This window comes from Lepisma saccharinum, chromosome 11, assembly GCF_977018435.1.
Source record: "Lepisma saccharinum chromosome 11, izLepSacc3.1, whole genome shotgun sequence".
Classification (NCBI taxonomy): Eukaryota; Metazoa; Arthropoda; class Insecta; order Zygentoma; family Lepismatidae; genus Lepisma; species Lepisma saccharinum.
Window position 1 is genome coordinate 52648589 of NC_139239.1, and position 22078 is coordinate 52670666.

Consider the following 22078-nt stretch of genomic DNA (forward strand, 5'->3'; position numbering starts at 1 on the left):
ATTCATTGTTTTCTAAAAATAGTCTCACGCATCTTCAGTTTCTTCAATGGAGGCGCAATACAGCACGACAGAAAACTTGAAATTTTCTCAGAAACAAGGAAGAAGTAACTGTTCATAGCATTTAATTATACTTCTTGTATTATTTCTGGAAATGTGAAAATATTAGCCTCGTCATCAACTGACAAAGGAGAAATGGCAAAAATCGTGTATCATGTGTGTTGATTAAAATTTTTTAACGACTTCTGCTGTTTATATTTGTGTCGATGGCAAAAAAAATTGTCTTGTCAGTGGAGTCAAACTTTAACTTGTATGCGCAATAAACTGCACACAAATAAACTCAGTTACCTTATGTACGTTATTATATACAGGGTGTCATTTTAATGGCGCCCACGGACCACGGAAATGTATAGAGGACATCAAAACAAACAACTTTTCTCAGTAACATTTTTCTCGTTGGTGCATCGTTTCAGCGCTACAGTCGTTCAAAAAAGCCCGTTTTGCCGCTGAATGCTGGCAACCCCACACAACATTTGATTGTATTTTTGACGTCATATCCCGTCGTGAAGCGATGCGTTCCAGGGTTGCCAGGAACACACATATTCTATGAAAAATGACATAGCTACAATCAGCCATATTATGTACCGTAAAACAAAACGAGAAAACACGTTCTGCAACCTAACAGGAAGTAAACAAACGATGCTAAAAATGGTAGAAAGGAAATAGAATTCAAATGGAAATTACCATATCAAATTTTGTCTCGACTTAGCTGTCAAATATTTGCAAATCTAGTTACTAAGTTGGCATCTACAATTTAGTCCAATTCGTCCTTCTGATACCAGCTGTCTGTGACACACTGAACAGATAACAAAATAGATATGAAAGCACTCAAAATTCCAAAGGTATGTAACACATAATAATGTATAATCAGGGCATTATGAGGCAAGTAGCAAAAATGGTTGAAAATATAGAGATATAAGTAGTAGTAATACAAGGTCTCCAACGACGGGATGGCCAGATCCGGATCCGGATCCGTTTTGCATTCCCACATGAGTTTCTTTGGAAAGTAAGAATGTGTTTATAACATATTGTTACCTGCTAATATATATATATATATATATATAAAATATACATACACACACACACACACACACACACACACACATATATATATATATATATATATATATATATATATATATATATATATATATATAGTGTGTGTGTGCGCGCGTGCGTGATTTGTAATTAATTAATACACTTACAAGGGAGGTCTAAGCCTCCCCCTCCGATTTCCATGAAACTTGGCAGGTGTATGGAGGTGACCAAAGGAAGAAGTACGTGTTTTTGTGTTTCACCTAAAAAACGGTTTTATTGGGCGGCAACCCCCCCCCTCAAATGTCAAGATGAGGAGAAATTGAAGTGGGGATCTGACCCCGAAACCACGTAAATATGGCATAGGAAGAAACAGGGGGCATAGGGCCTCCCTATACACCTGCCACGTTTCATGGAAATCGGAGGGGAACATGAGGTCAGATCCCCACTTAAATTTGTCCTCATCTTGACATTTGAGGGGGGTTGCCCCCTAAAACAGTTTTTTAGCCGAAACAAAAAAACACCTATTTCTTCCTTTGGGCCCGCTTACACACACACCTGCCAAGTTTCATGGAAATCGGAGGGGGACACAGAGGTCAGATCCCAACTTCAATTTGTCCTCATCTTGACATTTGTGTGAGTTTTGCCCCCTAAAACAGTTTTTTAGCTGAAACAAAAAAAAACAAAAAACACGTATTTCTTTCATTGGGCCCCACTATACACCTGCCAAGTTTCATGGAAATCGGAGGGGGACACTTAGATAACCTCCCTTGTTAGTCTTACACTTTGTAATTATATAACACTGCATATATTATAATGTTTTATTTTAATTTGTAAAACTGTAACTGTAGAAAAATTGTATAATTTTTGTATAACATTTCTATCTTGTTAACTGTGTTAAAGGTTTCATCCTGGAATGGAATGTCTCACATTTATGTATGTTTCCATTTCCAGTACATTCGAATGAATACATATTCGTTTCAATGGCATTTACAAAATCACCTCTGACATTTTATGTTAAACAAGTAAGATTATTTTTTTGTGCACGAGTGTGTTAGCCGATGCGTAGCAAAGTATTTTAGGAACAACACTTGAAAAAAAATATTGTAGGACTAACTAATGAAAAATTTCTTTGTAATCGAAGATCATAATACCTTTTAAGGTGTGGCAATATTATAATGGGATTAAGATACGAAACTCTCGGATCCGGATCCGGAATTTTCGGATCCGGATCCAGATCCGTAACTTTTGGATCCGGATTCGGATCCGAATGAATCCGGATTTTTCGGATCCGGATCCGTTTGGCCATCTCTACTGTGCACCGGATACCCATGTAACAGTTTGCAACTCTGAACACGGCCGGATATTCGCTACTGATTCATCATTGCATTGTTAATGTGATTGTACGTCTTTTAGTCGTAATGTAACAACGTGAACCTCAGATACTTCCGTTATCAGAACAAAAGTACCACAAGGCATCTGGACACAAACCTGTAGATATCAACCTTGCAACGAGATTCGCAAATATTTGACATGTAGCTGGGCATAAACAGCCGCATGTAAGCTGAAAGTCCAATAAAGTTTATTGCTGTTGATATTTGATATGTAGGCTGAGACAAAATTCGATATTGACACTTAATTTTGAATACGTTTTTTTACCATTCTCATATCGTTGGTTCACTTCTCCCTTCCCCGGAGATGACTGCTGTTCTGCTGGCTGGTAGGCTATGATGTTCTGTCTTCTGGATGCGTTTCTCGCTTCGTTTTACAGCTAATAATATGGTTGGTAGTTTGTCATTTTTCACAAAATTTGTGTGTTACTTGCAACCCTGTCGTGTGCTGTTCCGCCACAGGAAATGACGTCACAGATACGATCAAATGTTGTGTTGGGTTGCCAGCATCCAGGCGGCAAAAGGGTCTTTTTTGAACGGCTGTAGCGTCGAATCGACGCACGAACGAAAGAAATGTTACTGAGAATAGTTGTTTGTTTTGATGTCCTCTATATGAATCTGTGGTCCGTGGGCGCCATTAAAATGACACCCTGTATAAATGAAGTATAATGTTTAGGCTAGACGCTGGATAGTACTGGGAAGCAAAACATGACGCATCATCCACAATTTCATCCAATATAATCCACATAAATGAAGATAATGATTATCCATTTGTTTGTGATAATGCCTGAAATTCACTGTCCTTTACCGAATCCCATCTCGCACGATCTTTGTAATCAACTTTCTGTCGGTCGAGATCTGACACTTTATTCTCCAAAATATCCCAGTCAAATGTTGAGAATGTAGACATATCAATGCTGCTGCATCCTTTCAACACTTCCAGAACTTGTTTCCTTTCGTCGTGGTCTTGTCCTCTTGGCTTGTACAACGTGCTGAATCGGAGCTTCATCCTTACATTGCTGTCATTCTTGTCATTGATGTATTGCGCTAGGATCTTCGCACAGTTCAAGCAAGGAGAAAAGCTGATATAAAATTCCACTTCACTGAAAAAGAATAGAACATTGCAAGGTTAATTTGACGAAAATAAATAAAAAAAATCCGAGATCACACTGCATTGTTCAGAAAAAAATATGCATATGTAAAATTTTATTTGCAGGTAGATATGTCTTAATATATTTCTAATACTTTCTAACATTCCATAGCAGTGTCATACTTAATCATATATTCATATCTTGTTTTACTACATTACTGTTGCTACCAGAAGGTGCTATGGATGAATTACAATGATGGTAGTGACAATGTAAGCTATGACTAACTACTCATGCACAGGTCCTAGGTGGGCAATTCCACGGAAATGTCAACCTCCAGTCCAAAAACTGAAAAGCTTTGTACATAAAAATGACGATAATATCATACAAGAGTTATACTTATAGTTGATGGAACATGCCGTTGTTTCGTTAAAAACAATACGGCAGGTGCTTAGAAAAAGTATTTTTCAAGATGGCCGCAATACACATGGCATGATATGTTAATTGCGCATTTTAACTATTCATGAACTCACTATATATGGCAAGAAGGAACTAATATGATAGTACGGTAAGCTTAATGTACCCTAGAAGAACAAATTGATGTATTTCGCTACGTTATTGTGTGTATGTAAACTGAGATATACACGTCTTTTAATACATAAGGCAAAATGGTATTTCCGTCACAATTTTTCAGTTTTTTCGCATAAAACCGTGGGTTAAAAATACCCGGAAGTAAAACTTTTCCTGCAAAGGTCGGTTTTGATACTACGGACATGTGTAACACTTACATGTGCAGCAATCTTCATGGAATGGCTGTATATCACTGTGACGGAATTACCAGCTGTGTGTGATGGGATTACCAGTGATATCTGCAAATTGCTCCACATGGTGTCTGTAATGTATCATAATGTTAGATTACTATAGGTATATTGCTAACTTATTTTCGGACAGTTTGGAGTGTAATGACTAAGAAGGTGCTGAACGTCAATGCGAAAGTAGGCAGAGAAGGTAGAAAATAGGTTTTTATGATAAAATGAAAAAGAAAGACCATGAACGGAAGCGATTGAAGAGGAAGCATATGAATTCACGTCAACTGATAAGATTAAGGGGACATATCCGAATGGCAGTAAGGTGCTATGGACACTCCAAGCAGCAATATGCCAAATGAGACCATCAAGGAGGCTCTTCAAGTTCTATCTCGCCATACAATTTGCTGTCATTTATTTTTGGAGTTGCTTTTGCAGGAAGTATTTTTATTGTACCCTGCAATCCAAGGTGTTAAATTCTTCTCAGGTAGCCACTTCAACCAAAGATACCTGTTTGAAATATATAATAGTATTCTCAGAAACATTATTTAGCTTGACTCTCATGGAATGGAATTTCTTTGCCAGTTGACTGAAGGAGATCGTTTAACAAGAACCGAACAAACATAATTGTTTGTTTTTGAACAGCGTGTTCGATATGTTGTAATGGAAACTTAGACCTATGCAAACAATTATGCCAATATAGTTTCCAAATATGTAGATTTCGTTTCAAAGTGAGAATTTTGGTTTGTTTTTTGATTCTTTCTTACCTGATACTAAATATTTTGTTATACTGTTATTGCATTGTTCAGAAGACCAATATTGTATTACAGTACGATCATTAAAATCAATTTTCAGTTGGACTGAATTATATTACTTTGAAAACAACGCAATTAAATACCCCGATAGCGTAATGGTATGGTCATCTTCTTGTAATCAAGGGGTCCCGGGTTCAATACCCGATGGATGGTTTGGATCCCACTTTAAACTTTAGGTCCAGTCCCGCTAAGCCTTATTGTGCATAAAGTAAACTTAAAACACTAACTCAATCAATCAATTGATGGCAATTACATGTGTATAGCGTATTTGGACAAATGGTAATTCCGTCACACAAGGTTTTGGATAAAAATAAGTATCAGAATAAAAAAAAAACAATTTTAGTTGTCGTGTCCTGGCATGATGAGCATGCTTTGAACTATTTTACCAATATTAATATTTTAGACAAAAGTTTATAATTCACAGAAATTGGAAAATGTCTGTATGCACCTGCTAAGATGATTTCCATGAAGGTAATTCCGTCACACGGATTTTAAACACAATTATCTGCCTAGTACATCCAAATAATTTACATTTTTTTGCAAGCTGGAAGTTATACCACATTGTGTCAATACATATAGCACGACAAGTCACATATTGTACTACATATGTAATCGCATGAGGGGAATATGTAGAGTAGGGCGGGGCGACTCTGAACGATTTCGAATATTTTCGGTTGCAGATCAATAAGGCGTAGTTGAAAATAAAAAACTTGTGCATTTACTGGAATCCAATATATTTCCTCTAAAGTAGCATGAAACATTTCTAGAAAGATGCAAATAGTTTGTCCATTATAACAAAAAATGTTACATAACTTGTTTTGTTCAGAGCCACCCCGATAAGCGGGTGACTCTGAACGCACGGCGGGTGAGAATGAACAAGCTAAAGAAAAGTAAGAGCAAGCACAAAAGACACATGTATATTCTTGTGCTTATGCAAGAAGGCATGGTTAATGGTTATTAAATAGAAATGAAAAGAACAAATAAATCCAGAACACACAAAATCTAAAGATTAGAGTTTATTTATGCAGCCATTCTGCATCGGCCACACGCAAATTGTCCGCTGTGTCCTGAACCAACAAAAATCTCATGGAACCAGACGTGACATATCTGGCTTTGTATCCAGTCACCAAATGCTGATGAACCAGGGGAGAAATAACCACGTACACAAAATCCGCAGTTATCTTCCGACGTTTTGGTGCATTTTGTTTGAGATTTTTGCATTTTCTGCTTCTCTGGTCGTCGTTTCTGTCGTGATTTGGCGCTGGTTAACTTCGTCATGTAGTCAGAGGATGTAAGTAACAGTGGCGTACCCAAGGGGGGGTTACGGGGTTTAACAGTCCCCTTGAGCTTGTGAAATATTATGAAAAATGCTGTGGAAAAAAATAATTAAATGGCCAACTTACCACAGTCAAAGATCTAGGACAATACTATTACTATTATTACTACTACTACTACTAATAATAATAAAAATAATAATAATTTGAATTATTATTTCCATGCAGCACGAAGAAAAAAAGCACAGCTTCCAAACACATGCGTCTTTCAGAGAGAAAGCCTTGAAAATTAACATGTATTCTTGAAAATAAAATATGAGGGCAACTATGATTTAAAAGAGAGAAAGCTTGTTTTGTATCTCAGTTGCAACAATGTTCAATACACTGGCGTACGCAGGATTTTATTTTTCGGGATGGGCTGGAATAGTAGATGTGAATAGCACATGCCTTCGTTTTGGAGGGCAGGATGCATAATAAAATATTTCGTATTTTTCGAGCTTTTCAGTCTATTAAAATTGTATTCAAAGACAAAAATGGTAATCGGGACTCACTTTAAAAGAGGTTTCGCATTTACACATTTTGATTTTTCAAAGTTCTTAATGGATTTTTATTTGAAAATTCTGATTTTCCTAAAATTTTGGTAGGGGCTGTAACCCCATCAGCCACCCCTCTACGTTCAATGAACATGTATATTTTTGTGTGAACAATGAGAATTAACTAAAAGAAAGTTCTTGGTTCGTTGTAAGCGGCTAATGTATAGACAAAGGCTAGGCGGACAAGAACAGTCAACGGTCCGCCTTCCCATTGTTTACCGCAGCATGTTTGAATGTCTCTCTTTTAAAATGTCTCACCTTGTTGACTAGCCAATTATTCAAACGACAATAAGCTTAACCATTGTAAAATGTTTTGTTGGTAAGAACAGAGAGACAATCCAGATGTGAATTATCGGGGACATTTATGAGGAGAAGAAGCCGGAAAAATTCCAACCAATTCCGGGAATCGAACCCGGATCTCAAGCGTGGCTGTCAGACGCTCTACCGACCAGACTACCGCAGCTCCTTGGATGAGTTCCATACTTTGATTATTTTAATTTATTTTAATATATTTTCTTGTTTTTATGGATTTTCTTCACACTTAAAATGTCTCATCTCGTCTCACCTCGTTGACCAGACAATTATTTCGTAACAAAGAAACAAAAATTGCTCCCAGAATTTGATAAAAATCAAATGACTAGAAAGTGATATTGTTCTATTGCTTTCGTAAATGCTATATTTATGTAGATCTCTAGTACCTAATAGTAGTAGTAGTATTAGTAGGATTATTAGTAGTAATTCAGCTAATTAATTAATTATAAGTATTATTAATTAATTGTGATTATTATTATTTAATTAAAGTATAATAAAACAATGGTAAAGTGAATTTGGAGAAAGTTTTAGAAATAACCCCTCCTTGATAAAATCGTGCATACGCTACTGGTAAGAAAAGTTGCTTTTTGATGATTGACGTTCTTTTTCTCGGGGGTTTCCACTTCAGCATCGGCAATACATCTGCGAAAGATGGAGATGCATTTCCATGTAGTGGCATTTGACGTTTCTGCAATGGACGTCCGCAGGATTTTTTCCATGGAGGGACAAGGAAGGTATTTTTTTCCAGGGGGGGCAAACAAGGTACATTTTCCCCAATAATAGTATTATTCCCTCAAAGAACATTTCTTAAATTTGAATTTTCAAATTCATACAATAATTAATACATATTGTTGTGGCTGCAATGAAATTGCAGTATATGTCAAAAATATATAATTTTTGATTGACTTTCATTTTCCAGGGGGGGCACGGCCCCCTTGCTCCCTCTTCCGGACGCCCATGGCTTCTGACCAGCATTTACCCTTGTGGATATGGCTCGTGTCAAATCCTCCTTATGTGATTGTGCTTCAGGGTCCCGAAGAGAAGCATGTGAGTCGTCGTTTTCTGTTGGCGTTGCCTCTCCGGATTTCTTGGACAAGCTCTCTCTGCGTAGTCAAATGCTGCTTTCCTTACTTCATGTGATGTAAATGGAAATCCTTTTCTGGCAGCTTTATTTAATAATGATGCCAGTTCATGTTCTTCTTGTCTTGTAAAAACAGGCTGCTCACCAGGTTTACGTTCCTGATTGGGATTCTTAAGCCACGAATGTAATGTAGCTTTTGGTACTTGATACTTAACCGCAGCTCTTGATAAGGAAATTGCGCCTGCCGAAATTTCGGTTATTGCTTCTGCCATGCATTCCTCACTCCACCTTTTGTATTTTTGTCCGTTCGATGCTTTCTTGTAGTGTTTTGGCATCTGTAAAACCGAAATACAATATTATAACAACTGTTGCTAACCGTTCGGATTCACCCGCCAGCGTTCAGTGTCACCCCACATTTGCAGTTCAGAGTCACACCCAATGCATTGGTTCATCAAAAATTTACTTCAGTTGCAAAGAGATTGCAGGAGAAATCTAGGCACAATACTTTCTCACAAAAGACACTTCTAGGCGACCGCCAACAAACTTCCAACCGTTGCACCATGTTCCCTCCAAAATTATTCCTTATATATACACAACCAAGAAAGTTATATCGCAACGCTTCTGTAACAATAGTACTTACCTCGAACAATAAACTATTCCTGTTCTCAGATGAAACACTGCGTAATTTCAACAACAACAAAACACAAGGACTAGTGGATATGCACCTTGCACCTAAACTCTCAGCTCCAACTGCGTGATTCTACCCAAGGTATATAGAGATTAGGTAAAGCCATCCGAAGATTGCCGATCTTTCACGAACGCGTGACGTCACCAGAGGGGAGTGAGCTCGGCTCAAGCAGACGGCCCCTAGCATTTATATGGGAGATTCAGAGAGCGAAAGTATATTATTACTTTTAGGAGGGGAAATTTATTAATTGTCATCCTCCAAGATGGTATTGAGGCATCCTTTTAATGATTAGTAACATAATTGAAAACGCGCTACTTTTAAAAGGGGACAAATTACATGTGAAAAAATGTATTTTGAAAATCCATATTCCTGAAACTTTCTGACCGATGCGCTACAAAGAAAGTTGCGTGTTCTCCTTTAGAATTTTCATTTTACAAATCGTAATATAATTTTAACAAAAACGTGACATGCTAAAGAAGAATGAAAGAGTTTTAAAAAATAAATGATTAATTGACTTAGTTTATTTTACTTCGCTTATCTGTCACATATGGCTAATCGCAAAGATGAGGATGCGTGATGATATGATGAAACTGAAGAAAGGAAAGTAGACCCATGCCCGGGCGGGGATTCGAACCTGGGGGCCCTTGGCATCGTAAAGTGTTGTGCTAACCACTTCGCCACGGAGGTCAGCATTACAAGGAAATAAACAGAAAATGACAATCATATGGCATCTACGTTTTAATATGCGAGAAACATTTGCGAGGAGGTTATTGAAGTAACAAATAATTATTACTAGACGTTGTGATGAAAATTATTAATATATCTGAAATATCGAGAGTTGACCTTGCAGTCTCTAAATGTACTTTTAGGGTTACGTAAAATCTTTACTCAAAATTGCTAGTGTAAATTTATAAGCTATTAAAATTTAAAACTTATTCCTGTTCGAAAAAAGAAACTGCCAAGTCAAATTAATATTTCGTAGAAATACATATATTTTTCTTTCATGAGGCCAGGACAGTATTTGGAGGAGACTGTGGCTTGGGAAGGCTATAGCCCCGGATCTCGAACTGCAAAGGGGCTTCCAGTGGGAAAACATCGTCCAGAAGAAGGGGCGAAATGATTCTTTTTAAATGGCTCAAGAATACAAAGATATAAGTGGACATTTGACAAGCTTAGTCTAAAACTTACAACTGAAATCGTACATACGCGCGTGTGTGTGTGTGGGGGGGGGGGTGGCTACGTGAGGTAACACAGTGGAATATGATTCACAATACTAAAATTAAAATAAATATGTGGGAACAATAGAAATCAAAATATGTTGTAGCTAGTGACTGCGCAATAGAAAAGATGGAGGGGTAAATCATATTTTCCCGGGGCAATCATGTTTATTATTCCGTTACATACGACACAAAAATGCATATTTGGGCTAAAAGAGCATTCATTCATTTATTTATTTTTGTCGTTATACTGGGGGCAGATAAGAGAGAGAGAGAGAGAGAGAGAGAGAAATTCTCCTGCCCCCCCCCCTTTGTAGTGTGGTCACTGTCTATAGCTATGCTGGAGAAGATTGCACCAATTAATACGTTATTAAATAAAACAGATACTTTTAAAACTTTTAATCAAATTATTTGTGAACTATGTTTAAATTTAGAGAGAGCACATACCTATTTAATTTAATTTGGATGAGTTAACTTCTGAAGCCTGCCATTTCCGAGCCTTCTTCCGGTGTAACTGCACTGCCCTTTGAGCCCTAGCTGCTGCGTTCAGGTGGCGGAACGAGCAGAATACTAATTAAAACAAATATGTGACAAATATATATAAAAAAAACAACGTGTTGAAGCTATTGACGGCGCCAAAGAAAAGACAGAAGAGAAACGTGGAGAGTGCAGTGATATTTTACGGGGAGTAGTCACGTTTATTACACCCTTACATTTACATACAATATTAAAATGTTCTGCTTTTAGATCTCGCACAATGCCTTTTTCACAAAAATGGGCAATCCCGCATTTTTTATAACAATCTTGTCTTTTCGTTTACTTACGCAATTACCGACTGGAAAGGCTGTGATATTTTAGATTTCTTCCGTTAGTTTTCTGATAATAGTTTTCACAACTTTCCATAGCATTTAGGCATGAATTCAGTTGACAAGAACAAAATAATCTTATTTTAAAACATAGAGCAAAAAGAAATCCAACGCGCTTAAGTTAAAACTCCCTTATATTGGAAGCCTGGAGAGAACAAAACAGGGGTTCCTTCGTAACACGATTTCTTGAAAACCATTTTACACATTTGAATCAACTTTGTGATAAATTGATTAGAAAGGATGAATCTTAACAGTAAAAGTTGTAACTTTCCCCCTGTTACTATATTTTAGAAGATATTCGTTGTCAAATATCTCAATATTTGCATAAGGAACCAGCCTTTTCCGCGCCGAGCTTCTCGATGATGACGTCATGTATCCACGGACAACTGCGCATACGATCTGCGCCGCCGAAAGAGCACCCCCTGGATTCTACCTACTCTGCAAACAGTTGACGAACGCTAAAAAAGTCCAAAGTCACCCGCCGTTCAGAGTCGCTCCGCCCTACTCTAATTACATAGCTGTCCAAACGGTAATTCCATCACACATCGAATTGCCCAGGTATATTATACGAGTGATTTCCACAATCGAAGTTTGTGAATGTATAAATAATATGGTTTAATTAAAATTTTTAGAGAAAATCTGAAAGGTCGTGGCTATACGTAATCTAATGGGGCTAGACAAGATTGTACAATTTAGGATATTATGGTTAATATTATGTTTCCCTTTTACAGATGACCTTGATCTATATCAGGGTAAATAACTTGTTGTTGCGCTAAGAACATATTCACTAGAAAATGAATATGTAAAAATAAACTGCAAGTTACATTGCTCTGTATCATCTTGGTAAAATACTGTATATTTCTTAAAATACAATTAAAGTAGTATTTAATTTACGGTAGAGTAATTAAGAAATTAAATGCAATAACGAACAAGTATTTTCAATCTTTTCAACAAATTTCTTAAACACTCAATAATAGTATTCTTATAAACATAAATTATTCATCTCAATCTATTACATTTCTACCATTGAATAATCTATCATTGCATAAGGATGATTTTCAACGTTACATGGCATTTAATAATTTTATATATATATATATATATATATATATATATATATATTAAGTCTTTCTTGCATTCTTGAATATCGACAGGAGTTCACATTCTATTGTTAATTGCAGAATAACAGCTTATATTAAAAATAACAGATAAAGGATAAAGGAAATAAAGTTGGGCTAATTTTTATCCCATCCGAATAACTAAGTAGCAAAAACTAGTTAGTATAAAAGTAGTGTGTCAATCACAGAAACCAGGTCAGAATACTATAAAATTATGATTTGTGTGTAAAAGGTTGCATAAAATAAAAATGGTGTCTATAATTTCTCCCTAACAGTTTAAATTAGTTTTCTTGATACATGTACGTAAAGCTTACAAGATATAATACTCACAATGTATTTCAATATGATAATGGTTTGAAAATGTGAAAAAAATCATAAAAATAAGGTTGGACTCAATAATTGCTCATCTGTTGTATCGAGAAAAGTTCTCCTGAAGAATATATGTAGTCATAATGTAGTTTGTTAGTAGGGTAGACCGGAACAAATCGGTCCACAGAGAAATTTGGGTCGCTTTGAATTTACACGGTTATAGCTGGCAGACACAACGTAAAGAATTCATTCCAGTTCCAACATTATGTTGCCATCTCCCTAAAAATGAATACTTCATGCTACGAGCCCAAGAGGAGTGTCAATGAGGCTGGTCCTCATCCTGTAGGTGACATTCTCTAACAACTTGTGAAAATCTATCCAATGTAAGTTTTGTACGTTTAATCTTAAGCTTGCATTTTAATGCACTTGTTACAGTAATATTTAAAGTATAATGACTTTTTATTTTTAAGCATACATAAGTAAATAGGATTCTCTCATAACACATACACACACACATATTTACGTTTGTACGAGGGCGGTGGCCGAGCACGTAAAGTGGTCTGCTTTCTATCTCACCAGAGTTCAATTTCCGCCATGGGCTTGTTCATTGTGAATGGCCCTTCATCAATGACAGCATATCATCATTTATTTTCATCGCCGTGTTTAACCAGAAGTTGCAGAAATGAGACACAAAATAACGAAAACACAACTACGCTTATGCATGTACGTAGTTCTTGTATGGTAAATTAGATTTATAGAGAAATGACCAACACACCTGAGCCCTGATTCTTGTCTATATATCTCCTCCAATATCCCGACTTGGGCAATCGCTTGAATTTCGGAATGCGTGTATTGTAAGTTGCGAACGAGGAACCATAGGACCTCTTCATTGATTACAACTTTGCACAGCAGTAAGGTGGTGGTGTTAGGATAAGATCTGCAATTCTCGAGGAACACCTTGTAGTCTTTCATCTTGAAGTCTTTTAGCGTCTCACCGTCCTGGCATGTTTCCCAATAAGCCTGCAAAAAATTGACAGACTTCAGTCTCAAGGAAGAATTATACTCTGCCTTGGGAATCTCTGGAGCAAACTAACGAAAACAAATATCTGCCGAAGTAGTGACTCGAGAGAGCTCGACCAATGAACGCGGAGAGAGAGAGAGAGAGAGAGAGAGAGAGAGAGAGAGAGAGAGAGAGAGAGAGAGAGAGATATTGCATGTCGGGGCAACGCGGCTGCAGCTACCAGTTGTTTGCAGCAGCGCGCACTGCTTTGCCCCGCCCGCTCACTTTCTTCTCTTCTCTGCCGTCATGAACAGCTTTGCTTCACAGATTCCCGAGACAAGAGTGGTCACTACGAGGAGGGCAGTTACAGGCTATAAACAAAAATATCACTACGCAGAAGGGACTGACTACATTGCAATAGATATTAAGATTTGTATTATTCCTGTGTTTATCAAATTTTACAATACCTCAAAAACAATTTTAGTTCATGCGACCACAGTTGCAGTGACGGAAAGTTGATTAATTTCGTCTACTAAATGTAAAAGACGTAATGATGGTAGGGCAATAAAGATTAAAGAAATTGCTGGTATGATTGTTCAATTCCTGCGACTGCCTGTAGTAGTCTTAGTTGTAATTATCAGTCTCGTAATAATTTACGTAAGCCGTGACTGAAACGAAGTTGTCTCTGTGGAATATAGGCTGACATTCATTTTACTGAATGCACACCTCACATTTTGCCTTCTCCTGCCGAACAGACACGATGTGAATTGATGCATTGTTAGTTTTTAGATGTCTTGGGTCGTTCCTCTTGCTCTTGTGCAGTCTTACGGGGTGCGACCTGCATGCTGGCAAGGGAAGTGGAGAGCGGGGAAGCGACCAATCCAGCGCAATAAGAAACACAGGAGCCTGAAGAACGAGATGCGCGTAGTACTTTCTCCCGCCATGTCGTAACTCTCGGCGCCAGCGCTGTTGCCTGGTTGGTGTGCTGCGTATATTCCCTGCTCCCCAATTTCCTTGCCAGCATGTAGGTCGCTCGCCGAAAGACTAGACAAGAGCTGTAGTTCTAGATGTCTCAGGGGAGGGAGAGAGATTGAAAGCTTCAGACGCTTCGAGCAGGGTTGATGGTTTAGTCTTAAACCCCGAAGGATGCGATCTCCATTAACTCTTAGAATCTCTGATAATATAGTTATAAGCGTCACCGGGAGGATTGAACCCTATCTTTCAACGCATCAAAGGGAGCGGGTATGGTTGGAGGATCCAAAGTGGCGGTGCAGGGAGTCAAAGTATTAATATGGTCACTATTGATGATTGTACAGTAATGAATATTTTGTAGGGCTGAGCCGATACCGATGCCGATATATCGCTATCGGAAAGTATCGGTTGAAATGCACCTACCGATAACAGCCGATATTTTTACGGCATATTAGTCTTTCACGGGGTCAGCAAAAATGCCACGCGACACCTTCGCGGAGTCTCATTATCCTGGAAGTTATGCAAAATTCAACCTTTGTTATTATTTTGCATCAATTTTGCACGAGAAACTTGTATTTATTTTGTGATTACATACTATCTATTTTAATTCTTGAATATTCTAAAGCAAATTTATTGGTAAATCGATACATAAAATTGGCGAAGAATATTTACACATCAATTTTTGATCAATATTTTGAACAAATTTTAATTACTACAATTTTTAAGTATCGGTATCGGTATCGGTGGGAATCGGTATCGGTTCAAAGTGGTATCGACTCGGGCCTAATATTTTGTTAGCACAGATTTATTTGCTTCAGTAAATTTTGCTACTTACTATTAACTTGTTAATTTTAGAGGTCCCTGGTGGAAATCAATCTTAATTAAAAGAGAAAAGGAGACACAATATGGTATTAAAGTAGAAGATTGTATAATAAATAAACAAAGTTGCCACCTCGGAGGCCGAACATGCTGAATTCTCGAATTACAGTCTCAGCATCGATTGTTCTGAGTTCGAAACTGCTATGGGTATTACATTGATAAATAGGACGAAGCAGCTGTAAGAACATTCACCCTCTCGGCCCCAGTCAGAAATCGTAACTGCTGTTCACAAACTCCTGGACCTTCAGGAAATAATTGCCAGTATTTAGAAAATTTGAATACGAAGCAAGTATTCGAGTAAGTTCACGATCTCATTGCCGAAGGTTCCAGGTTAATCCTGGTTTCAGCATTGGCGTTCCTTTTGCTGTGGCGAAATTATAATACAAGCAATGCAAGTGCTGTTTGCACTATTAAGATATTAATTTATGTACTTTAGTTTTCATTACACTCGACTTAACAAATATGAAGATAATTTGTGTATACGAGTATATGCTTGAAGATTGAATATACTTACATCACGTCTCATGCTCTCGGCAACATTCAACTCATTCTCATTGAAATTTACCATCTTGCTTTGCAAAACATCCAAGTCAGAAGGTGAAAAAGTATCCACATCTATCTTTATATTTTGATTTTGGCAATCTTTTAAGATCTCCAGTGCTTCTATTGGATCCTCTCCGTCCTTGGACTCATACAATCTATATCTAAGTTTCAAAGACATGTAACCGTTCCTCTTTGCGATATACTTCTTTATAAGTTTAGCGTAGTTCAAACTAGGCAAATAGTTTATGTAGAATTCAATTCGTCTAGAAAGAAAAAATATTCATATTAGCATCTATTCTGCTAGTAGTTTGACAAAATTGTATTTAAATCTGAGATATGCATTCATGCATACAAGATCGTATTTATTCGAAACTTTTAAGTAAAGGTAAAGTTCACCGTGAAAATACCACCTGCCATGAAGGTACATTTCGGGAATGTTGGGGAAGGCCCCACACATTCTCGATCTCGGCCATTTTGGAGGCGATGTGATCAGCACCGGCCGCCTTTACACCAGAACGATACCCCAGGTACCCATTGATTTGAGGCTGGGTGAGCCCCAGAGTCGCTTTGTGATGGGACAAGGTCGGAAAAATTCCCTTGCGTGGTCTGTGGTGCAGGATTTATTTTTAATTTTCACCTATATAGGTTTTAAATGAAAGATCATTAAGATCTCTTACTTGAAGATTTATTTGAACTTCCGCTGACATACAAACACTTTTAAACAGACAATTCACTCGATACAACTCATAGGCCTAAAACTATTAGTTATACCGAAGTTTCTAACCCTGGTCTTTTGATGATGCAGGAGAACACCTTATTCATAGTTGGGTAGTGAAATATCCGCCGATGGAGTACAAGTACTCCAGCCGAACCGAAGAACGAAGCAATATATTTCCCCAACGTCCCCTAAATCATCAGCCTTTCAGCAACCATGAAAATGTCCCACGGGCTTACAAAGCTATTGCCCTTTTATACAAAAAATTAGTTTACATTTTACCAAGGTAACTCCATAGTTGTTTATACATTCATAGTTTCAGCATCTCTGCAAGAATTAAGTTAAGCAATCCTTTACCTATTGAGATATTAAAAATAACACATCTTTATAGAAAGAAATCTAACATTATTAAAGAAAAGATTTCAACACTCATTCGTACAACACAGATTGAACAGTTTGTGCTTAAAAACCCGGTGTTGACTGGGGCGAAACATAGCGTTCCCCCAGAAAAAATAAAAATAAATAAAATTTATTTTTGTTTTATTATCCTTTTTCCTTTTTTTCTAACCTTTCAGTAATCAGCTTAAACGCAACACATTCATTAATTCAACTTGAACAGATTAACCCAGATTACTTGGATCGTCTCATGGGCATTCCGAGTTATCTTTCCTTTGACCTATCATCAGGATTAGTTAGTTAAGAAAGGATCTTATAAGTTTACATTATTAGTTACTTCGGAAATTGTCCCAACTATTTTCAGTAATCATAGAGAACAGTTAATATCCACAATTAGATTAATCTTATTACTTTCCACATTGTAGTTAAGTTTGAACAAAATCACCAAGGCTTACATTATGCATTATTTGTTATACCAGGAATTAGGTTGTCAACGCTTCTCGGAAGTAATACACATTAATTTTTTTTCTAAGCTGTACTTTCCCCTCCCTTTGGAAAGTGAAGGCTCGGAATACTTTGCGGATCAGATTAACATCCTTTTTGAAGATTTGAGACGAATAATGAATTATTTCTAACACATTCTTCTAATTTCAACCCATTACTTTAACAGTTCACACAAATCACATCATCACTGCTGATTAGAACGTAATCACTATTCCACTGTTCTTGGAGAGAATTGTTTCCTTCAGTAAGCGGCCTTGTTTTATCACTTTCAGCTTCTTCAGGTAAACAAGAAATTAGATCTGAAACCTTGAAAGATTTCAGGATCTGATGTACCTCAGGAGTTTCTTCCTTCTTTGAAGAACTATCCAGTATATCATGGTATTGCTTCAAAGTAGTACTGAGGGTGTGATAATCTGAATTACTTACCTCCCTGTTTGTAATGATTTCTCTCTTCAATTATTCTGTTGATTTATTTAATTTGTCCTCCTGACTGTCTTCTAAGTTAGATAGTCCTCCCACATTCCGGAACCAATTTTGATAAGAGGATGAAAATTCCTTGTTCCAATCGTCTTTTACATTGAACGCCATATTTATTTGACCTTTTTATTTATTTTCGTAACCTATGGTTTTCCTAATCATTGCCAAGGTTGCGAATACAGGTAGGTATAATGTCTCTTATGATTTCCATAATTCTAATAATTCTAATTTTCGTTCAGGAGAACAATTTATATTTTTTTAGATTTTGGAAGTCTTCTTTTCCTGAATCTTCGTATCTCCATGGGTTCAGTAATTCTGCTGCGTTGTTCTTAATTTCCTTTACTACAAAAGGACCAGTAAAACATTCCAAAAATTTAGAGATGACATTATCCTTAGCCGAACTTAATTTGTGTGTTTTTTTAAACACTAAATCACCTTTAATTAGATCGTAGGCCCTAAGATTGTTCTTTTGATGCCGTTGGTCCTTTTTCCGGATATTATTTGTTTGAGCATGGAAAAATTTATATTTCCAAGGAAAATCCCGAACATCCTCATTTTGTGGCCAATTTATTTGTTTTTGGATGCTAACGGGTACCGGTTTATTGTAAAAAAAAAAGCTCTAAGTGAGCATACCCGGTTTCTCCGAAAACAGAGCAGTTTAATATCCAACAAATTTTTGATACAAATTTGTGCCAATCACTGTGCGAATTATGACAAGAAGTTTTTATTAATGTAACTATTTCCTGATTCATTCTTTCCACAATGTTGCCTGCAGGATGATAAGGAGTGGTGTGGACTGCAACAACCGATTGGTTTTGAGTAAACTCATGCCATTTTCTAGAGGTAAATTGACTTCCTCGATCAGATAGTATATACTCAGGTTTAGGAAAATGAAGCAAATATCCGCTTTCCAATTTACTTATTATTTCTCTGATGCTTCCGACATCTACCATAGTGAGAAGATTGTAAAAGTAAGATGATTTGGGTAATTTTCCAATTAAATCGATAGATAAGACTTCATGCGGTTTCCGATTAGTAGTGGTCAATTTTTGTTTGGATAAGCCCTTCTTATCAGGTTTGATCTTATAACAAGTTAAGCATTCTCGTATATCTTCATGTTTTCCAAAAAAAACCTAGATTTTATTTTTTGATATGTTTTGTTGAAACCGAAATGACCAGTGTTGTCGTGTTCGGACCGTAGTATCTCTACCTTTAGTTTTGTAGGTTCAACTAGTCTCTTAAACTTCTGTCCCCTTTTTCCCTGGAAGAACAGTAGATGTATTTTGATGAGCTTCCGCCAATATTCCTGACCTCCTCTAGCTTTAGTTCACAAAATGGATCTTCCTTTTGTTCTTCTTTCCGTTTGTCCAGTTCTTGCTCTCCCAAGGGTCTTATAAGACTCCATACGTTATACGTTTTGTGTTCTTGTGTTCTTCTTCGGTAGCTTGATCTTCAGGCACAGAATAACGGCTAAGAACATCTGCTATTCCATTATTCTGCCCTTGGATGTAGATTATTTCATAGTTGTACTGTTGCAGTTTTAAAGCCCATCGCGTTAATCAAGCATTCCAGTTTTTACTGTTTTCTAGCCACAAAAGGTTTTTATAATCGGAATAGATTTTAAACTTCGTACCATAGAGGAATACCTTAAAATGTTCGATTCAAAAAATAATGCTTAAGCATTCCAACTCTTGAGTTGTGTAATTCTTTTTGGCCGGTTTTAACTTTCTGCTGGCATATTGAATTATACTAATATTTTCTAAATTGCCATTCTCCTTTGTCTGCCCTTGGAACAATACTGATCCTAACCCAATGTTTGAAGCATCACACATCAGCTGGAATTATTTTTGAAGTTGGGTTGAGCTAAAGCAGGAAGTTTACTAATTCACGCTTCAGTGATTGGAATGCCTTTTCTCTTAGGTTGTTCCACTCCCATTTGTTCTTTTAAAACTGCCGTTTTCAAAGCTAGGTCCCTTACAAACCTACGTCGCCAGTTAATTAAACCGAGAAATTGCCGCAGGTGTTTTCTCGTTCTCGGACGTGGAAATTTCAAAATGGCCTCATCTTTCCTGGGATCTATTCCGATGCACTTTCCTGATACGAGATGGCCTAAGTATTTTTTCTCTGGTTTAACGAATTCACATTTTTTTAAATTTATAATGAATCCTTCACTCTGCAACTTTTCAAACAAGAACTTGATGTGCTGAAAATGTTCTTCTAGAGTTTCGTCAAAAATGAGAAGGTCATCTATGTAGACAGTGAGAAAATCTTCTGTCCATGGCTCGAAAAGCTATGCATCGTGTGCATGAAGATTACTACGGCATTGGATAATCCGAATGGCATCCTGGTGAAACACCACGCTCGGCCTTTGTAGGAGAATGCAGTGAACTTCTGGTGTTCTGGTTTAATAAGAACCTGAAGATAGCCTGAAGCAAGATCAAAGCACGAGAAGTATCTTTTACCTTGACACTTTTGTAGAGCTTCTTGAAGTCGTGGTACTGTACTTTTAGGAACTATAATGGGTTTATTTAATTTCCTGAAGTCAATGCAGGGACTAACCGAACCGTCTGGCTTTGCCACCACTAGCATTGGATTCATGTAAGGAGAACTACAATTTCGAAGTACTCCCCAATCCTTCCATTTATTTAGCTACTCTTCCAATCTTTCCCGTTTTGACATTGGACTAGGATAAGGCAACGAAATTACTGGTTGGTCGGTGCTTAACAAAATTTCGCAGGTATAGTTTTTTGCAAGCCCTGGTTTGTCAGAGAATATAGGGCGATATTTAGTCAATATTTGAAATAGCTTCTCCTTCTCTTTTTTATTCAACAATTCTGGAACAACGGCTTTCTCCTTTATATCTTCTTCGCTGGCGGACCAATTTTCTAAATGAGATTCCGTTTCAGTCATCAATAGTTTTACACACGAAGTCTTACCATTAATTGCTTCAAAACTATCTTCTTGGCTATCTAGAATCAAAGTTTCTTCAACAACTTGTCCCTTCACCGTTAAATATGATTTCTTGGCACCTGCATCCAAATTGGCTTTGTACCTTTTGAAGAAGGGATATCCAAATAACAAATCTGCCTCTCTCCACTACGTAAACTTGATCTTCGAAAATGTGTCCTGCAATTTCAAAAGGAATGGTTTGGCATCCTAATATAAGGGACCTCTCATGTCCAACAAAATCCTTTAACCTTATTCCTGGACATCGTTGCAGTTTCAAGCCTGGTCATCTCTCTCGGAGCTTTACCCAAACGTTATAATTCATGACGGTGCATTCACTTCCTGTATCCAAAGTGCATCTTATTTTCAATCCCAAAACTTCTATTAGAATATCTGGTTATTTGTTACAATTTTTTGTTACTTCGAAGACGGTAAATAACTTCTCTTCTTCTGAATTTGGACAAGAATTTAGATCCAGATACAAAACTTCTAATTTTCATTAGTAATAAATATGCCTTCGCTCTCACCAATATCAAAATAGTGTAGCGTTGTAGAAGGGAGAGCTCCTTCTACAACGACCTTTGGTTTAAATTCGCTCGACTGGTAGAAGGAATTTCCCAAGAACGTGCTTTAATGGCGGAAGGAATTTCCCATGAATGTGCTCTAGGGTTTAAAGAACAGTCTTCTGGAATTTCATCAGTCTGTATTCCACATTCTTTCTTGCGAGACTGGTTCCGGTTTCTCTGATTTGGTTTTATTCCAGAATGTCCTTCAATCGGCATCCTTCTTTTGGAACCTTCAATTTCCATTAAACCTCTTCCTGTCCTGCTAGCATTTCAGGGAGAGACAGGAAATCGGAAACCCATTCGCTAGCTACTCGGCGGCAACCATTACAAAATTAGGCTTCTCCGTGCTTGGCCTTGTTCTGGGTATCACCCGTTTCGAAAACAAATCGAAACGAAAAATTTGGCGTTGAAGAATACCACGAGAATTCCC

General features: G+C 37.2%; 1 protein-coding gene across 2 annotated transcripts in view; it reads right to left on the reverse strand.

Annotated features, from left to right (window-relative positions):
• Positions 1-1485: 1485 nt before the first annotated feature.
• Positions 1486-22078, reverse strand: part of LOC145995251 (uncharacterized) — a 47710-nt gene continuing 27117 nt past the window's right edge. For both annotated transcript variants that reach the window (XM_083131821.1, XM_083131820.1), the window contains exons 3-5: positions 16016-16307; positions 13426-13670; positions 1486-3586 (exon numbers count right to left, since the gene is read on the reverse strand). In XM_083131821.1, coding sequence (XP_082987947.1) covers positions 3247-3586; positions 13426-13670; positions 16016-16307 — 877 coding nt within the window. In that variant the 3' untranslated portion in view covers positions 1486-3246. The remainder of the gene's footprint in view (positions 3587-13425; positions 13671-16015; positions 16308-22078) is intronic.